We start from the raw sequence: 19384 nt of genomic DNA, 5'->3' as shown, positions 1-19384 counted from the left end.
AAAAGAAAACATTAGAAAAATAAAATATATAATAAAATAAAGTTACAGTAATACATTTATATATGTATAAAATAAACATTAAAATAGAATTAAAAATTACTTTAAAAAGAATAATTTTATACAAAAATAAATACATCCTAAATATAATTATTTAAAGACACAATTAAATACATAAAATTAGAAAATAGATAAACACAGTTTACAGCCCATAAAATTACTAAAGTAAAATTATCAGCTAAATTAAATAATTATATGCATTAATGAAAAAAAAAAAAAAAGATAAAAAAACATTTTTGTATATAAATTCATAAAAATAAACAAAAACCAAACACTTGTTCACAGAGTGTGATTTAACATGCACATAAAGAAGAGGAACTGCAGCCATGATTACAGTAATTATTACAAAATGATCAGTAATCTGTTTTAAACAGAGACAGAGAGAAGCTCTGCGGTGGTTCGATCCTCATCAGCAGCCGGCCCTCGTTCTCCTGGAGCAGATTGTGTTGTTCTCCTCACCGCTCTGGTTTGTGCTGTTTCAGGGTTTATTGACCTGCTGAAGAAGCTGACAAAGTCCTGACAATCCAGATTATCACAAACAAACAGAAAACTCAATCAGTCTCCTCCTGGAGAGCCTGTTACAGTACAAAGGTCAGAGCTCACTAAAATCACATCAAGGTAAATGTTTAGATGTTTATGTGGACGACGTCTGTGGGTCAAACTGGGACAAATATTTCTGCTGATAGAAAACTTAGATAATGTCTGAATATAGTTGGTATTCAAAAATGTAAAGGGTAATTATGTCTTTTACACTTTATGTTAACACCTGTGCCTCCTTTAACCTCTTGTCACAGCTTGGATACAGTGTGTTTGAGTCGATAAACCAAAAATTGATTTCCTCTTTATCTGAAATGACACAATAAAAAACTAGAGAAGAATAGAAAAAAACAAAATTTGTAAATAATTTATGAGGAAGGACATGCTTTCAACAGGCATCAACACTGTACATAAACATGATTGAGAACCACTGACTGAGACTCAGACTGTATTTCAGAAGTAGACGTAGCCTCTGTGAAGTCATTGTGGCCTACTGTTTTAAAGCCTTGAGTATTACATATTGGCCGAAGTGCTAAGCTATTGAAGACTCCTCCAGATGCGGCGTAAAAATGTGTCCTCCTTTTCCCGGGCTATGTCCCGAAATCTTAAGTAGCGGAAGAATACATTTTTAAAAGTAAGTTCTTGGTTTCAGCTCAATCAAATAGCAGCGATACAAATGTTAAAGAAAATGAAAGGTGCCTTAAAACTTCAAATTATCTTTAAAATAATAGGTGAAATGACTTTATGCTAGTTATGGTAGCTAGTTAGCTAGCTAGCTAGCTACCTGTTGCTAGGCAGCAGGAGCGGCACTTTGTGATGCAAGGTCAAGGATGGATGCTAATTTTTTCAATGACGGGCTTTTAATAAAAAATACATACCCAAGAAGTTAAAAACAACTCCTCACAGTGTCAGTTCCGACAACCAAGCAAAACAACAACATGTTTAGGTCACCATGGTAACCTAGTCTTAAATACAATATTTGATTAAGTAGTTTAAAATAATCTTAATAATATGTAAATAATGTTTTAAAGGCAACTACTAAAAGCTTCTGCAGCAAAGCTAAGGTGTAGCCTACCTGTGGCCACGCCCACTATTGACGTCTCACCAGGCGTTTTGCCATAAACAGCAGCTGGGAACACCTGCTGTGACATCACTTTGTTAGAGATTTGTGCAGGGCTGCGGTATGTTTTGTAGTTTCCAGACACAAACATCAGAGTGGTCTCTTTAAGAGGAGAGCCTCCCTGCATCTGCTGATCTGTCAGCCGGCGCTGTCCCACCCTCCCTCCCCGCTCACTCTGCTGCTGCTGCTGCTGCACCTCCGGGACCGACGGACACCCGGTGCACGGAGGGACTCACCTGAGGCAGACAGCAGATCATGCGTGCTATTCTATCAATGGATTATCGATGATTGGAGCTAAAATGCGCCGGGCCCTCCGTCCTCGTCATCCCGGGTTATGCAGGTGTAAAAGGTAACCAGACTGAGCTGCTGGGAGGGACACGGCCACGCTTTATCTCCGGATCATACATGTTTCATGCACAGCCATGACATCTCCTACCGCTCTGGCATGGACGACTCCTCGTGGCACGCGCCTGTAGTTACAGACAGCGGATTATTTCCCCTCTGTGGTGGTTTTTCCGGTACAGCTGGTTTGGTGATAGGAGGAAGCATTTTAAACAAGTAAGTGTGAAAAAAACAGGACTACACCTTCCAGTGTGAGACTGAACAACAAGTTTTCTGCACATATTTATGTCATATTAAATTCTAACTAGTCCCCCGTATAATACAGCAGCATTATGATATGAAATGTGTGTTCACTGGCGGGCTGCAGGCGCCGGAGCTCAGCATGTCCTCCTCAGTGGTTGTGTCCGGAGTGAGGGAGCTGAGTCTGGGAGAGCTGCCCATGGAGAGCTGGATGTCTCACCTGCCCTGTGCTCTGTGGGACATCCCGCTGTACCACCTGGCCATCCCGGGTAGGCTGCTATATGACCTCACACTATATTTTAATGTTAGAATATGTGTGAGTGGTTCCAGTGTAACAACAACACTTTCAGAACTCTTTACACATTGTCAGACCATCATAGTTTCTATCTAAGACTGTTTTACATTGCTGCAACTAAAGAAAACACATGCAAATAGACAAAAGCACAATAAAAACATCCGCACCTGTTTGACTGGTATACAGATGCAATGAAAATACAGACAATGCAACCACATACAAACAACGCATCCTATTACAGAAGGAAAAGTCAAATACAGACAGCGCTGCAAATTATGTCAACATAACCAAATACTGACAACACAATAAATGGAAGACCACGCAACCAAATACAGCTTATGCAACTACTAAAGGACAATGCAACCAAATTCAGACAACCCAATTTAATTCAGGCAATGCAACCTTTTTCAGGTAACTCATCCAAATTTAGACAACACAACCAAATAGGGAAAACGCAAGCAGATACCAACAACACGACCACAAACGTGCAACAAAATCAATAAGAGACAACGCAGCATACAGGTAAAGCAAACTTAATTTAGGCAACACAACCAATTTCAGACAAAGCAACCTAATTCAGCAATGCAAGTTAAATCAGGTAAAATCAGGTCCAAATTTAGACCACCAAATAACTAATAAGAGACATAAAGACAGATAAAACAGAAGCAGATACCAGCAATGCTACCACACACAACAATACCAATTAGAGACAACGCAACCTAATTCAGACAATGCAACCAAATACAGGCAACTTGACTCTTTGAGATAACGTGACCTCTTAGAAACAACGCAACAAAATACAAACAATACAACAAATTACGGACAATGCCCACAAATTAAGACAAAGCAACCTAATTCAGGTAATGCAATCTAATTTAGTAAGATATTGGCAAAGCAACCTAATTACGGCAATGCAATCTAATTCAGGTAACTCATCCAAATTTCGACAACGCAACCAAATAGAGAAAAAAAGCAAGTAAATGCTGACCACGCAACAACTGGACCTCAAGGAGATATAATGGCATCTTGGAGACAATGCAACAAATACAGACAATGCAACCAAATATAGACAACACAATCTATCACAGAAAATGCAAACCCATACGAACAATGCAACCAATTGCATACGAGGGAACCAAATATAGACAATTCAGTAACGAACAGAAAACAAAACCAATCACAGACAAAGTGAAAAAATACAACACAACCAAACGCAATCAAATAGAGAAAACGCGAGCGAATACCAACAACGCAACAACACACATACTACAAAACCAAATACAGACAACTCAAGCTCCGAGAGACACTGCAAACAATACATAAAATGCAACCAAATATAGACAACATGGTCTGTCGCAGAATATGCAACCCATATGGACATTCATCACAGACAACATGAAAAAAAATGCAGAAAACATACAGACTATGCAACTGATAAGAGACAACGCAACCTCATTCAGGCAATGCAACCAAATAGAGAAAATGCAAGCAAGTACCAACAACACGACCACATACATACAACATAACCAAATACAGACAACTCGATCGCTTAGCTCTATCACAGAAAACATAACCCATAAGGACAATGCAAACAATTGTTTTCAAGGGAACCAATTAAAGACAATTCAATAACAAACCGGAAACTCAGACAAACCTGAAAAAGTGCACACAACGCGATTAAATACATACTACACAATCTGAGCTCCACATTTGTTGCATGAAAAATTACTTAGTGTTGATTTGTGTTTATCATCTTTCCCCTGTCAGGCAGCCACAATGCAATAACCTACTGTCTGGATATGAATGACAGATCCCCTGTTGACCTCACTCAGCCAGACATGCTTCAAAAACTGGACAAATACATGAAGCCTCTAATCCGCCCCTTTGTGTACAAGTGGGCCATAACACAGGTAATAAACCACAGACATGTCGAGTAAATAAAGAAGGTTTTAGTGACATTTTAAGCGAAGTTGTGCTTCCTGTGTTTTGCAGGAGTTCACTATAAAGCAGCAGCTGGACTGTGGGGTGAGATACTGTGACCTGAGGATCGCACACAGGCCCAACGACAGCTCCTCGGATCTGTACTTCTACCACGGAGTTTACACCACGCTCACTGTGGAGGTGAAGTGAAGGCTCGCTGGGTGTAATTTATGCTCCCGTAAAAGCCGTTTGCATTCACAACAATAACCATAAAAATAACCATAAAGAACATTGGAATGCACATGCTCAGCACGCACTCCACACTGCACTCAGATGCTAAAGTCTCTGCTCTTTAAGGCTTTAATTAGATGTTATGTCTTCGCTATGTACAAATAATTCATCATTATGGTCATTTCAGCCATTTTTATGCTTACTGTATGGAGAATGCAGTATTTCTATTGCTTATAAAGAAAGCCTTACTTAACAGGGGCCATAATAACACTTAAAAAGTACTCAAACATGCATTATAACACTAGCACAAGAAGAGAGGATCAGTAATGTTAATTATAAGGTGATATGTAGTCACCATAAACTGCTGGTCAGACCAGACTGACTAAGACAGACGCAGCAAAAACGCAGAGTTTACTGAAGTGAATGCTGCAGAAGTGAATTCAGCATTTTATTTCTGAGAAAAAGGAGGTTTTATTTCTTCTTTTTAAAGTTGCACAGTCTTTATTTTCACCATGGCTCAAGTCATAACAAAAGAGGCAATGTTTCAACAAAACACGAAGGAGTTTTTTTATGTTTGAAAACTAACAAACCTTTTATTTCTGAACATACAGTGACATTAGGTGGCTAAATCAACCAACAAGTATTTCAGGGATATGCCAGGGTTATCGTGTGATGTCCACAAGCCTGTTTGGGCTTCAGAATAAGACTGCATGTATGAGGAATCAGGATGCCCTTCACCTCACCTCTTCTCCAGCTGAGCTGCCAGGTGGTGACGAAAATAACAAATCATGTAACCAGAACAGAGCTGGCAGGTTGTTGCAGACCTCTGTCATACTAAAGACCCATACTGAAGGCCAAATATCAACTCCCATTAGACTAGAACTGTTTCACTTGTGTGTTGTTAGCTTTTAAAACAAGGTTTTGCATTTCTCTAGACTGTCACTTGTTTGTTTCCTTACAGGCTGTTTTAATGGAGATCAGAGAGTGGTTGGATGCTCATCCTAAAGAAGTGGTCATCCTCTCCTTCAGCCACTTCCTCGGCCTGAACCAGGAGCTCCATGCGCTGCTGCTCACAACCATCCGCAAAATATTCACCTCCAAACTCTGCCCAAAAACGGTACGACGTCTCCTCCAGCTTTCATGAAGCCCTCATCAGATAAAGTCCGTCTTTCTGCCAACCTCCAAACCTGCCGAAAAACTCCAATAAGCCACACTGTTGTACTTTACTTTGAACACACACACACACACACACACACACACACACACACACACACACACACACACACACACACTGTAGTTTGTTTTGACTCAATCCCACACACACCGTCCTGCTGCCCCAAATACTCACTAGAGCACCAAATGTGGACTAATTTGCAGCTAAAAATAGCCCCCTACAAATGCCCGATTTACTCCTGTTTGAATGTTTGCTACAACCTAAAGTGTTCAGCTTTTGAAACTATTTGTGGCTCATTTTTAAAGATTCTTATAATGAAACTTTCTCAGGGCCAACAGAGTAGAAAGTAAAGAGAGCTGCGTGAAACGAGAACTTCCACATTCTGCACGAAGTGAGAAACCGCATTCAAAACCTGCAGTAGAATTTTTTAGACAGCAGAGTTTAGAGTTAACATGAGTTTACATGCAAAGATTGTTTTTACTGATATGGCCAAATGAAAATGTCTTTGTTGCATCAAAAAAGTTGTAACTGAGATTGTATGCACAGGGTGGTGTGTACTCCATCCGTCTATGCATCCATTTTCTTCCGCTTATCCGGGGTCGGGTAGCAATGGCAGCAGGCTAAGCAATTTAGCCCAGATGTCCCTCTTCGTAGCAACATTCTCCAGCTCCTACTGGGGGATCCCGAGGTGTGTCAGGCCAGGTGGGATATATAATCCTTCCAGCCCCGGGGTCTCCTCCCAGTTTAACCTCCACAGGGAGGCGCCCAGGAGACACCCTAATCAGACGCCAAACCACCTCAACTGGCTCATTTCAATGCGAAGGAGTGGCGGCTCTACTCCGAGCCTCCACCAGATGTCTGAGCTCCTTAAGTTATCTCTAAGTCGGAGCCCAGACACCCTGCAGAGGAAACTCATTTCGGCTGCTTGTTTCCGCGACCTCATTCTTTCGGTCACTGCCCAAAGCTCATGACCATAAGTGAGGTGGTGTGCACTATAAAAGTGTTCCTAAAATTAGATTTAAAATGCAATCTATCCACTATGCATTGCACTGCGTACAGTAACACAATATACCACAATATGTTAAATTGTAACTCCTGTAACACGGCACGTATCAGATCTGCAGATTTTTTTCAGTTCACAGCCCTAATTATAAATACAGGATATATAGGGATTTATTTGTCACATGCTCATACAGATGGGCAGTGAAACACAAAGACCGTACTGCAAGGCCAGACAAAAAAACACAAAGACACATAAATAAAGTAAGAATATAAAAATAGAGAATTCATTAAAATGAAAATGTATAATGTCAAAGTGTTATGTGCAGTGTATGCCTGCATGTGGGCATCTTGTATCCAGTCACTGTTCCAGGGTATTGCTTATGAGGTCCTCGGCAATAAGCCAGTTGTATTTTGTCATTAGGTTTGGATTATAGCTGATGATGAACTTCATCATCAGCAAAAACAACAAACAAAAGTTTGCAATACTTTCAGGTTTTGTTCAGCAAGATAATCCTGAAAAATAAATACCTCTTAAATTACCTTTGAAGCACAAATGTAATCACCAGGAGTAAAAAGCTAACGTTAAGGTAACCGCAAACTACATCACATTTGCATGACTTCAGAGCCGCCTCCACTGAACTCTTAACCCGTCCGTGTTCGTTGAATGACATTTAACATCCGTGAAAACCTCTGCACTCTCAGTTAGCCACTTGTTTGTAACTGTCTTTTTTTAAGATACATAAAAGCTTTAAAATACAGGGTGGGGTACTTAGTTTGTAGTTGTAGTCGTCTATTAACATGCCTTGAATCACAAAAATAAACAGTATGAAATCCAGTTGAATTTAAGACAAGACGGGACAATTCTAGCTCATGTCAGACAGATTTTTGAAGCTCGTTATTAAGAGACACTCTTGCAGATTGCTGTTTTTTGTTCTTTCTGTTGGTTTGTTTTAACTCTGAGAAAAATACATAATAATACCAGCCTTATCCTTTAAATAACATGACTTAAAGCAACACTAAGCCTGTTTTTCTGTTGATTTCAGGGACCATTAACTCTTCGAAACCTGTGGGCGTTAGGCTACACAGTGATTGTGTCCTATGAACACAACATGGCCAGCTCTCACGGCGACCTGTGGCCACATATTCCCTACTGGTGGGCAAATAAATGCAAAGCAGAGGCTCTTATCGAGGAGTTTGAACACAGGAAACAGCACGGCAGACCAGGTGATCTACTACTGATATTTACATGATTTATAAGTATTAACATACACTGTATCTGCTCTGCAACTCTCATACAATATCATGTCTTTCAGGAGGGTTCTTTGTCACAGGAATAAATCTGACAGAGGACCTGAAATACATCTGTACACACCCGACAGAGTCCCTGAAGGACCTGGTGATGTCCACGTACCCGATGCTGCTCAGCTGGGTTAAAGAGCAGACTCCCGGCTCCAGAGTCGGCTCACTGAACATCATTGCTGGGGACTTTATCACAGAGAGCCACTTTGTACCAACTGTTGTTGCACTGAATGAGAAACTACTGAAATGGTCCTCATGACTTTTCACCAATTTGCATTAATATACAGAAAAAATGTGAACTACAGCATGAAACACACAAAAGCTTGTTTTTTAAAAGAACAATGAGTACTTGAATTATTCATCCTTCTATAAATGCACTCATTGGAGGCGGTAAAATGTGCAACTCAGTTTTTAAGCTGCTTGAAAACAGACTTTTTTGGTATTTTAAACCTGCACTTTGTTTGTTTACATTCTGTTTACTATTTATGCAATGTACTGTATCAGTTTCCACGAGTCAGCGAGGTGACCAGTTTTATCTTACGTTGTCCAAAGCAATAACGATCCAACTAATCTCACATTACAGTAGGCATTTAGATGAGCAAGCACAAATCATTTATCCAACAAGCACATATGACTAATGTAGGCCACAAACTTTTATAATTATGACATGTGGGCAGCAAATAGCTAAAATGTATCACCTACTATACACATATGTACCCATAGAGAATGTAGAGAAGACATGAAACTTATGCAAAATGCATGGAAAGCTTATTTGCATGAACCCTACCTTGACTGTTTTACTTATTATACACTTTAGCCAACAGGTTAGGCCTTGATTTTAAATAATGCTGCACCGCTGTGCCTGTGGAGATGAGCTGTTCCAATAAACATGAGCATTTTTAATGAAATCAGCACTTTTCTCAAATTATTCAGTTTTAAAAATTAATGAAAGGATGTTTCATTCATGGTTCCCTGTGCTGGACTGCCATCAAAGCATTTGTTTTATTTGCACAAACCACGTGGCTGTAGTTTCTTCCCGTTTATCAGTTTGTACATCCTCAACTTCCTTTCCTTGTCTCCTTGCATCCTAGAGCCTCTAATCTGAGAGTGCGAGCTGAGAAGGCGAGAAAGAGACACAAAAAGAGAGAGAGGAGTCGAGGCAGCAGGCATTTAACAAAATGACACATCTGTGGTCCATAAGTCATCTCAAAGCCATGTCAATTAAATCCAAGATCATCTGTTCATTGTTCTGCAATAGCCTACTGCTGTATTTCATGGTCTCCAGATGAGCACAACAGTGTTCATGACAATTTATAGATTCACTTATTCACATATGTCATTGGTTGAAAAAGCCCACCGATAAGGATTCACCTAGTCATTGATTTCAGGGTCACACACAGTAGAGCAGAGGACAGAGGACATAAAGAGGGACAAAGTAGAGAATGAAAAGTCAACCTATGGAGGCCCTAAAGGATCACAAGGTTAAATAGCCTTTGTGTTCCCTTGCAGTAGTGCCTTTTTACAATGCTTTCCCTCACAATAGTTTCTATTACATCATCAGTCTGAAACGGTGCTGCTCTGGGGTCAGTTCAGTCCAATCCATTTCCACCATGGTAGCCAACATGATGAAAAACAGGTAAATAATTCATGAGATTTCCGTTAAAGCCAACAAACATTTCCTCTTGTCACTATTTGACACTTAGAGAATAATGCATATATTCAGATAATGGGATCTACTGTAAGAGGTGTAAGGAAATTCCTCCAAATGGAAGGTAATGGTTGTTAAATTATGCATGTAGTACAGATACAGGAGTGTGAATCTGGGATTAAATACTTTGTTAATCAAATTCAATGAAATAAAACCCCATTTGGGAATGTGTAGATTTACATTAAAATACTTAAATAATATAAATATCTGAACAATTTAAAGTAATGTAATGATTCTTCAAATGACTGTTTTTTTCAGCACGAAAATGTTGGAGTTCACGTTTTTTGGAGGACTTCATGTTAGGGTTCTTCTTCATGGAGGTAATTTAAGCATCCAAGCTAAACTTCCTGGTTTGATGTTAGTCCCGCCCCCTTCCAGACGTCATGGCAACAACGCCGGAGGCTTTTTGGCTAGCGCTAAGTGTGAATAGTGTTAAGAGACGTATTATTTAGAAATACATGTCTCATTTTTCTGAAATTCCCCATATTATTAAATTGAACATTAAAAATATAATCGTACATTAGCTGCAGTGTTTCACTTGTGTGCTCTGTTGCTTTCAGTCACCGCGGTCAGAAGAATCAGGAAATTCAAACTTTTATCACCCTCCTCCTCTTCCCCTTTGCTCTCCTCTTTTGAGAAGTTTGTAGTAGATCATTTAAAGGAATTAGGTAAAGGAAGGGGCCAGGATCGATCATATGATGACTGACTTAAACAGGGTCCTCACAGCTAGATTTCAGTCCTTTCAGTGACGGACTGAGCGACATGGACGTGAGCTGCCACGACTGGATGTCAGCTCTGCCTGAAGAGCTGTGGGACATTCCTCTCACAAACCTGGCCATACCCGGTAAACTTAACACTTTTTCTTTTGCTAATATGTACATTCAAGTAGGAAAGTTGTTCTCTAGACCATTACATTGCCAAGAGCTCACTTGCTTCAGCCTCTTGAAGGTGAATATTTTCTGTTAACAAATTATAAATTTAAGTTGTGGACTGTTTGTATTCCTCTAATTTTTCACAACGCTTTCTTCTTGTTGTCTTTTTATTCAACTTCTTTTGCTCTCACCGTCTAATTATTTTATGATCACCCATAGGATTGCAACGATTATTTAATTAATTCAATTGCAGCCCTAATCACCTATATGGGATTAGCTAATTGGTTAGATGAGTTTAATATATTTAGGAGGACTCTCTGAGATGAGTGTCATTATAACAAGACCTGAGAACACATTACATATAAAGCTCACAAGACTAGTGAGTCAAACAAAAAGGTCACAAATGCTAAAAAAAAAAATGTCTCCAGCTTTGTTTCTCATTTAAGTCCAGTGGTACAGTGTGTGGTATCAGAAACCAGTATGTTCCCCAGTTTCAAACTTTAATGTGTCTTTTAAAACCTTGTTTTATCCAGGGAGCCACGATGCCATGAGTTACTGTCTGGACATAAACTCCCCTCTGGTCCCGTCTGAGTCAGACTTTTTCAGACTCCTGGATGGACTCTTTTACTGCTTTACAAGACCGGCCATCTTTAAATGGGCTACAACACAGGTGAGCATTGTGTGAGGACACCTTTGGGATTCAGAGGGTATTGCTTTGGTGTTCAACTTTGCAGCCTTGGTTTATTAACTCTTTCTAGACCTCTGCTTATGGTACTTGAGATACATTTTTTATCAATGATTATAAGATTATAATACATGTTATTTGTATATTATATACCTCCAAACATGTTTCATAAATGCTATATTGGTAAAAGTATTTATGTTTGTTTTATGAATCCTCTCAGGACAAAAGCATCGAGGAGCAGCTGTCGATGGGGATTCGGTTCTTCGATCTGCGCATCGCACACAAACCCAAAGACTCATCCAGCGACCTGTACTTCACACACATCATATACACACATTTAACTGTTTTGGTGGGTATAATCATCTTAGCTGAAAGTTTTATTTTGGGCTTTTATAGTTTCTTAATAGTCCATGTTCTTACTTTACAGGAAACATTGTCATCTGTTGCCACCTGGCTGGAGTCCCACCCAAAGGAGATTGTCATCCTTGCGTGCAGCCATTTTGAAGGAATCGACGACAGTCTCCATCAATTCTTCATTTTCTTGCTGAAGAAGTTGTTCGGCTCAAAACTCTGCCCCAGGAAGGTGAGTTTTCTCCTCCTGCAGCTGATTCACAGTAGAAGAAAACAACACAATGCCTCACACACCCTCACCTGCCCTCCACAGGAATCCGTCCTGAGCCTGAGGAGTCTGTGGGCGTCTGGTTACCAGGTCGTCCTGTCCTATGAGTCACAGATAGCAGACAGACATCCAGAGCTGTGGCCGGCCATCCCCTACTGGTGGGCCAACAAGCCCACAGCACAGGGAGTGATTAATTATCTCGACTGGAACAAAGAGAGGGGGCGTCCAGGTGAGTTTAATTTACACTTTGGCCCAATATTCAGTGTGTTTCCTGGTTATCTACTGACTTCTCAGTTTGACTTCTCCACAGACGGCTTCTTCGTCTCTGGCTTGAACCTGACAGCTGACAGATATTACATCACAGAGAACCCGAAGCAGTCTCTGCGGACGCTGACGTTCAGTAACTGGGACTGTTTGAGGACATGGCTGGAGGAGCAGACACCCGGGTCGGACCCTCAGAGTCTCAACATCATTGCAGGAGACTTTGTGGGTCCACTCCCACTCTGCTCTCTCGTCATTAAACTGAACCAAAAACTTTTACGGAGGAAAACTGTCAGATGAGAAAAACATTTACCCGTGATTTTATTTCACTAGACCTGATCCCAGAATATCTACTGTGTACCTCATTTCCTCTTTTTTTATATCTCTGTCCATTTATATCATAGACTGTACATAAGAAGTGAATGTAGCTGAAAAGTGAAGCCAATAAGGAAGTGCCTTCAATCTGCATTCTTTGTCATGGCCAGCAGGAGGCGACTCCACTGTTTGTGAAAAGAAGTCTGTTTGATTAAAAGACTGTATACAAAGTAAACGTATCCACTGTGATGTCACCCATATGGTTTTGAGGCCTTGAGTTTGGCGTTAAGGTCGTCGCCATCTTGTTTTTTTTAAGCCAGAAGTGACCATATTTGGAAGAGAGGGTGGAGCTTGAGAATTGGGAGGAGTTGCCGATTGCTAAGTTATTAGTTTGCCCAAGTTAAATTTAATAACTCGCAAATTAGCAAGTCACCCTCAGTGTTTCTCTATAAAAATTCGATTCCATATGTGGTGGTCGATGATGGTAGATGATCAGAGCTACCAACAACAATCCTGAGTCCCGTTCCCGGGCTGCCAAAGATTAATCAATGAATGAGACCAGGTATGATGAGCACAGACCCCACCTGCTCGTTCGTACTAACATAAACCCAAAATAATACAAATATTTCACTCACTAACAAAACTGGAGCTCAGACTGTTTGAATGTTCTGTTTGTGAATTAAACCACACAGCAAAACTTATTTGTCTGATGTTTGCACAAGATATTCTCCAATAAGTACCAACAACACAAACACAGCGCAGAGGTCCAGTTCAGTCTATTTAGAGTAAAATACATGATAAAGCCGGGTATTGTTTAGGGCTTGACTACTTTATGATTGACAAGCTGCGACCAGAACAGCAACTAGTCAGTGATGCTTTCTACTAAAAGACTATTACAGTCGGTATATTTCGTTTTTAAGACAGTTTTTTTGCATGCCAGAGTTGGCATCCTGAAAAAAATCCCACTTATCATGAGTTTTGATGCATCTTGCTCACAAAGCTAGCATAAGCTTATTGTCTCCAGATCCAGACTTTTGTCTCAATTATAACACAACATGGTGACATCAACAACATGCCAGACTTTAGGCTTTAAAACTGAAGTGCACTAATCAATGGGTGACATCATATTAGCCACGCCCACTTTTTTTAAAATAAAGTTACTTATATTGACGTTTTTGTTTAAAAAAATCATTTTATACAAAAATCAAAGGTTTTGTATTTTTTATAACCAAAAAACATTCTGTATTTTTATTCAGCTTTAAAGTGCAGTTTATACATGTTTTTTTGCTGTAACAAAATTAAAATACAGTTGAATACAGTTTTTAAAGATGCTTCTGGTGTGTTTGCAGCAGGGAGCATCTTCCTCCTCGTCTTCCTCCGTGCTATCACCCTGTGAACAGTTTCCTGTATCGTCCATAAGCAGAAAGGCTGATGATGACTCTGACAACAGCCGAGCCTTCGTCTGCATCCACCTGCACGTCCTGAACAGCTGCTTCTTTGTACAGCCAACTGTGGAGGGAAATACAGTTTCACTATGCACGCTCTCTGATTCTAAACATCACAACACAGAGAGATTAAACAGCTCTCACCTTAACTGAGGAGTGCTGAGGTCGACTTTCAGGTCTAAAATCTGTTTTCCTGTAGAGTTTACAATCTGAGCTTCTACTGCGTTCTTCAGCTCGTCCAGACCTCGCTCCTCCAAGGCAGATATGGGAAGAGCGTCCGGCTCTGTAAGCTGATAGCTGAGAGAGACGACAGAAGATACTTGTTGTGTCTTATAGATTAAACAAAGTGAACTCTGTTCACACAGCAAACACATTAATGGTGTTTAAAATGATGCTGCAACAAAAAAGAAGCCTATAAATGATTTAAGAAATAGTGGACATAAAAATCAACCATGAAATTACTGTTATATGCAGCACTACTGTCATGGTTTTAAGGACAATCAAATCAAGAATTTATGACCCTATTGCAGTTCTTTCACTAAGGAGAAAAAGGGCCTATTTTCTACCTTAAGGCTTTCAGAGTTGGTTATAAAGTGTGAAAAATGCCTGCGGTTGTTGCAGATGTTCTCTGTGTCTCTGTTCAGTGTAGCTGCATATTGTTGGTGGCAGTTGGAGGCCCTCCATCAGCTTTGATCTAATCTCTGCCTTGTATTGCAAACTAGCTACGAAACTACACAAAAAGTACATCACGCAAAAAATATCAGTGAAGAGGATATTATAGACAAGGATACATTTAACAGTGTTTAGGCTGACTAGATTTTTAGCTGTATTTATACATCGCACCGCTCCATGAGCAAGAGAGCTCTCTGTCAATACAGCACTCGATAAATGACTTGCTTCAATTCAGAACATTTTCCATCACTACTGATTGGATATCAACATAAAACATGTAGAAATAACCTCTAAGAACAGCTGGAATATATAAGATCTACATGAGCCTTAAAACGATGTTGATTGTTTTCCTCTTACTTGTCAATGAGGTCAGTTTTATTGTGGACTTCTATCATGGAGCTCATCAGCCTGTCAGGGATTTGCAGGTTCTTGAGTACATTCAGCACGTTCGCCTTCTGATTCACCGTCTCTGGATGACTGATGTCTCTGACGTGGACCAACAGATCCTACAGGGTGGAAGTCACACTTTAACTTTAAATACTCCCCTTACATGCTCACAAACGCTCTTGATAAGAGCATCGGGTACATACTGAGTGTTTGATATCTTCCAGGGTGGCGGAGAAAGAGTCGATGAGCTGGTGGGGAAGCTGGGACAGGAAGCCGATGGTGTCCACATACAGGACAGTCATGCGGCTGGGCAGCTGGCCAGCATGGACGGTGACGTCCAGCGTGGCGAAGAGCTGGTTTCTGGGCTGGAGGCCGCTGTCACCGGTCAGAGCTTTGATCAGGGTCGTTTTTCCTGCACAGACGACGGATAAAATGAAGCAAAATGAGAAACCTTTAATGTTACAACATCAAATCAGTGCCCTCTGTCCAGCCTCTCACCACAGTTAGTGTATCCTAACACAGACACGATGGGGAACTCTTTGTGTTTACGCTGAGAGCGCAGCAGGTGCCTCTTTCTCCGCAGTTTCTCCAGCGCTGAGCGTATCTTCATCTCTCGCTCCTTCAGCAGCCTCTGCTGCACCTCCAGCAGGGTCTCACCTGTAATAAGGCCAAATCACCAAACTGAAGCTGCTGTCTGACAGAGCAGCTCAGTTACTGTTTTTCACTCGGTTCAGGTGTCGAGGTTCTCCTACCTGAACCTCCGATGTACCTCGATCCTCCACCCTGCTGGTCCAAGTTTGCAATTTCATTTTTCAGACGAGACCTGCCAGCATCAGAAGAAACATTAACATCTCAGAGCGTGACAGCAAAAACATCAGCACTGATAATAGAGAAGCAGATAACATCAATGTTTGAGAGGAATTATGCAAATGATACCGGAGTCATTCAAATAGACCAACTGCTCACATTTCTGTGAAACAAAATTCTTAAAAAATGGATGCAAGCTTGGATTTTCAAATGGAAAAATGGGCAGATTTGATCAACAAGCCACTCTTAACTTAAACTTAAAAAAGGATGCGGGAAACATGTGTATATGAGAGTGCAAAGTTACCTTAACAAGGGGATCTCTGCCAGAGAGATCTGTAACTTGGCCTCTTTCGTCCTGGCGTTGCAGCGGAAGATGTGGAGGACCACCGAGTATCTGTCAAAGACTTTGACCCCCCAGGCCTCCTCCAGCTCCCTCTGTATGGAGGAGAAAGTGTCTGTCACACTACAAAGGTGAAATCTGAGTAATAGGATATATCTTAATTTAAATGGTTCCTTCGACCTGTCTGTTTTTGTTTCTCTAGTTTCAAGTTTTTTTTCTTTCATTTCATCGTCTGTTACTGATCACATTGAAAAGTAAAAAACTGCTTTGTCAATTCAGAATTTCTTATTTCAAGCATTTTATTATTCATTGTCTCAGTGTTACTCTTACATCACAGCACAACAGTGATGTATTCCTACAGACATACACTTTTCATATCTGGGGAACACACTATGAGACCTTTGAACTGTTGTATATTCTGTTACATCACCAAGATTGTATTTAATTTGTACATAAATTTGGCAAAGAAATGTATTTTTATGAGGTTGAGATTTCTCTCTTTAATCCAGCCAATCTCCAGGATTACTAATTTTAAGCACAATGTGCTGTTCCGCTCCTTGAATTTCAGGGTATAGACAAGATGATAATGAAATAATTATTTCCAAGTCTTGTCCTTGTGTCTAGACAAATGCCCCCGTTTTTAGTTTAGCTTTTTACGTGTCTTAAAATTGTAGCCTAAAAATGTAAGCACATATTGCACAAGTTTTCAGTCTGGCTTCACTAGTTTTAACATTTTTTTTGTGTGCATCAAACCATTCTGTATGCAGCCAGAGAGTTATTTTCAGATGGCCTTACCTCAGACAAAGGAGAGAGACGCTCAACATTCACAAACACAGCATTCACTCCTGCTGTTTGCCTGATTTTCTCTGCAGGGGAAACATAGAGTTTCATATAAAGACATTGACTCACTGCACAGGCTGAGGTGGACACAGGCAGTATACTGTAATTAATACCTGTCAGAGACTGGAAGTTGCCTTTGCCAAATATCTTCTTCTTCTCTGGTGTCTTGGTGGAGAGGATGATCTTATCCACTACTCTCCAGTTGTCTAAGGTGTTCACCAGCCCCACTGCCTCGGCCATCATCAGCTCAGCTGCAAAGAAAGCAAGCAGAGGAGTTAGAGAGAAAACTCCTCATCAGTCGCACACTCATATCTGATTAAGTGCTCTTTCTCTTACCGGTGGTCAGATGCTGCTTCCTGCTCCCCCACTTCACATCGGGGTGAACGATGAACACCCTGTGCTGACCCTCCTGGATGCCTACAGGGGCTTGCTGCTGGAACAACTCCTCCACCTCACTGTCGTCAATGAAGTCTTCATCATCATCATCATCATCATCCTCATGGCTGAATCCTGTGTGCCGATCACTACTGAAGTCATCTGTGCTCTTTAACTTCCAAGAAGACAGTGAAAACGACCTAAACTGCAGGGGAGACACACCTCTCAGCCTGTGTAACTGCTTGGTGTTTCCTGCAGCTTCACGAGGAGGTGTGCGCAGGAGTGCTGTGTGACAGCTCCATGTGCAGGGTCGCTGCAGAAGAGCTAACCACGGGTGAATCCTCCTCAGTGACGTCATGTTACCTCCAGAAGCTTCCCAGCAGGGGTCATCGGGACTGTGGGTACACTCACACAGAATAAACTAAGTTAACATTCATCATGCTAAAAGTGAGCCACCAGGTCACACAGCAGCACTGTTTACGTTTTCTTCTTCTAGTTCACTGAAGGTACACAAGCCAACGTGGAGGGCGTATACTGCCACCTGCTGTAGAACTAAGTACTGCTGATGCCCTGTCTACACTTCTTTAAAACATAAATAAACATAATTACATCTTAATTTGAGTCAGATGTGACAATTTATGCTAAAATTAAAATAGAAAGTATGTTGCTCTTCCGTTGTCTTCTGTGCCTTAGTGTTTCGAGCTTCGGAAATCCATTATAGATTTCATGCCCCGATTTCTGACTTTCAGGCATAATTTACTCTCAGGTTAAAGTAAACTAAAGCACTAGCTCCTAAATCACGGATAACTTTATCACACAGATGTTTTAAAGCTATAAGTGGTTGAAGCGTACAATAGTAAACGTTTGTATTTGTAACGTAAATCCTACAGGTATGCGACTGTTGACACAGTTTGAGAGGAAGAAGCTGCCTGCAACACTTTCCACAGGGGAAAATACCCTTTACCCCTCATATGTTAGTCGTCTTTTTTACACTGCCCCCTGCTGTACCAAATTGATCATTGCACGATTTGATTTAAATTCAATGTAAAATTCCAAAACAATTTAATGTCCTGGTTAAAGGTACTAGCTATTTGTTTTTGAGAACGACCATCTTTGTAGGATAACTGCTGACTAAAAGATTTTTATTTCTCAAAGGAAAGAAAACAACATTCAGTCTTGCTTTCTGTCAGCAGAGATCACCGATCTGTGAGGAGCACATGCTGATTGAAGCTACTGGTGTGTCCGACGTCCGCGACGAGTAAGAAAACTTCTTAGTTCACATTTTCTTTTTCAAATGTAACAAATAATGTTTATAAAACTCTTAAATGTTATTTCCAATAAAAAAGGAGCACCGTATTTTATTGAAGTTAAAGGCAAATAATGAGAAAAACTTCAAACACATTGCCCACAACGAAAAACTACACGATGTTTTCCTCATGTTTTATTATTAGTTTAAGTTTTCAGTCGACTAAATATTTCCGGGAAAGTGCAGCGCGCATTAAAATAAGTGTAGTGATTTAAAAACACTGTTATATTTCTTTCAATGGTCTTCCGCGTTGAAAGTTTACAAAAACAAACATGGCAACTTGGAAAATTTCGAATAATGCCATATATATATTTTTCTGGATCACCATGGAAACAGCTAAATTAGGATTTTACGTTCTGACGTTAGAGCGTGCAAGACGTACAAATGTAAACAAACCAGTAAGCTTCCTGCTAGCTAATTTACCTTAATTTTAGCTGAGCTATCTCAGCATCTATTAATTTTAAATTCTAACTTTACTCTTTTGTGAATTAATTTACAGAAACTGCACGAAAAACAGTAACTTAATATGATGAAT

General features: G+C 40.4%; 3 protein-coding genes across 3 annotated transcripts; 2 read left to right on the top strand and 1 right to left on the bottom strand.

Annotated features, from left to right (window-relative positions):
* Positions 1 to 1931: 1931 nt before the first annotated feature.
* Positions 1932 to 9100, top strand: LOC138607571 (phosphatidylinositol-specific phospholipase C, X domain containing 1). The gene is made up of 7 exons (XM_069680203.1): positions 1932 to 2272; positions 2424 to 2565; positions 4359 to 4501; positions 4584 to 4712; positions 5704 to 5859; positions 7962 to 8142; positions 8232 to 9100. Exons 2-7 carry the CDS (start codon positions 2439 to 2441, stop codon positions 8474 to 8476), a joined length of 981 nt encoding a protein of 326 aa, XP_069536304.1. The 5' UTR covers positions 1932 to 2272; positions 2424 to 2438; the 3' UTR covers positions 8477 to 9100.
* Positions 9101 to 10512: 1412 nt separating this feature from the next.
* LOC138607483 (phosphatidylinositol specific phospholipase C X domain containing 1) lies at positions 10513 to 13806 on the top strand. Its single transcript, XM_069680104.1, has 6 exons — positions 10513 to 10769; positions 11331 to 11467; positions 11703 to 11831; positions 11910 to 12065; positions 12147 to 12330; positions 12412 to 13806. Exons 1-6 carry the CDS (start codon positions 10688 to 10690, stop codon positions 12660 to 12662), a joined length of 939 nt encoding a protein of 312 aa, XP_069536205.1. The 5' UTR covers positions 10513 to 10687; the 3' UTR covers positions 12663 to 13806.
* Positions 13807 to 13948: 142 nt separating this feature from the next.
* Positions 13949 to 18116, bottom strand: gtpbp6 (GTP binding protein 6 (putative)). The gene is made up of 10 exons (XM_069680288.1): positions 17505 to 18116; positions 17282 to 17419; positions 17124 to 17194; positions 16293 to 16423; positions 15934 to 16004; positions 15680 to 15838; positions 15385 to 15593; positions 15152 to 15300; positions 14267 to 14419; positions 13949 to 14186 (listed from the first exon to the last, which is right to left on the bottom strand). Exons 1-10 carry the CDS (start codon positions 17899 to 17901, stop codon positions 14063 to 14065), a joined length of 1602 nt encoding a protein of 533 aa, XP_069536389.1. The 5' UTR covers positions 17902 to 18116; the 3' UTR covers positions 13949 to 14062.
* Positions 18117 to 19384: the final 1268 nt, after the last annotated feature.

Source organism: Semicossyphus pulcher, unplaced genomic scaffold (genome assembly GCF_022749685.1).
Source record: "Semicossyphus pulcher isolate SPU_LCO1_2020_fin unplaced genomic scaffold, fSemPul1.0.p SCAF_4, whole genome shotgun sequence".
Classification (NCBI taxonomy): Eukaryota; Metazoa; Chordata; class Actinopteri; order Labriformes; family Labridae; genus Semicossyphus; species Semicossyphus pulcher.
Note: the sequence above shows the minus strand (reverse complement) of the source record. Positions and strands in the feature narration are given on the sequence as shown.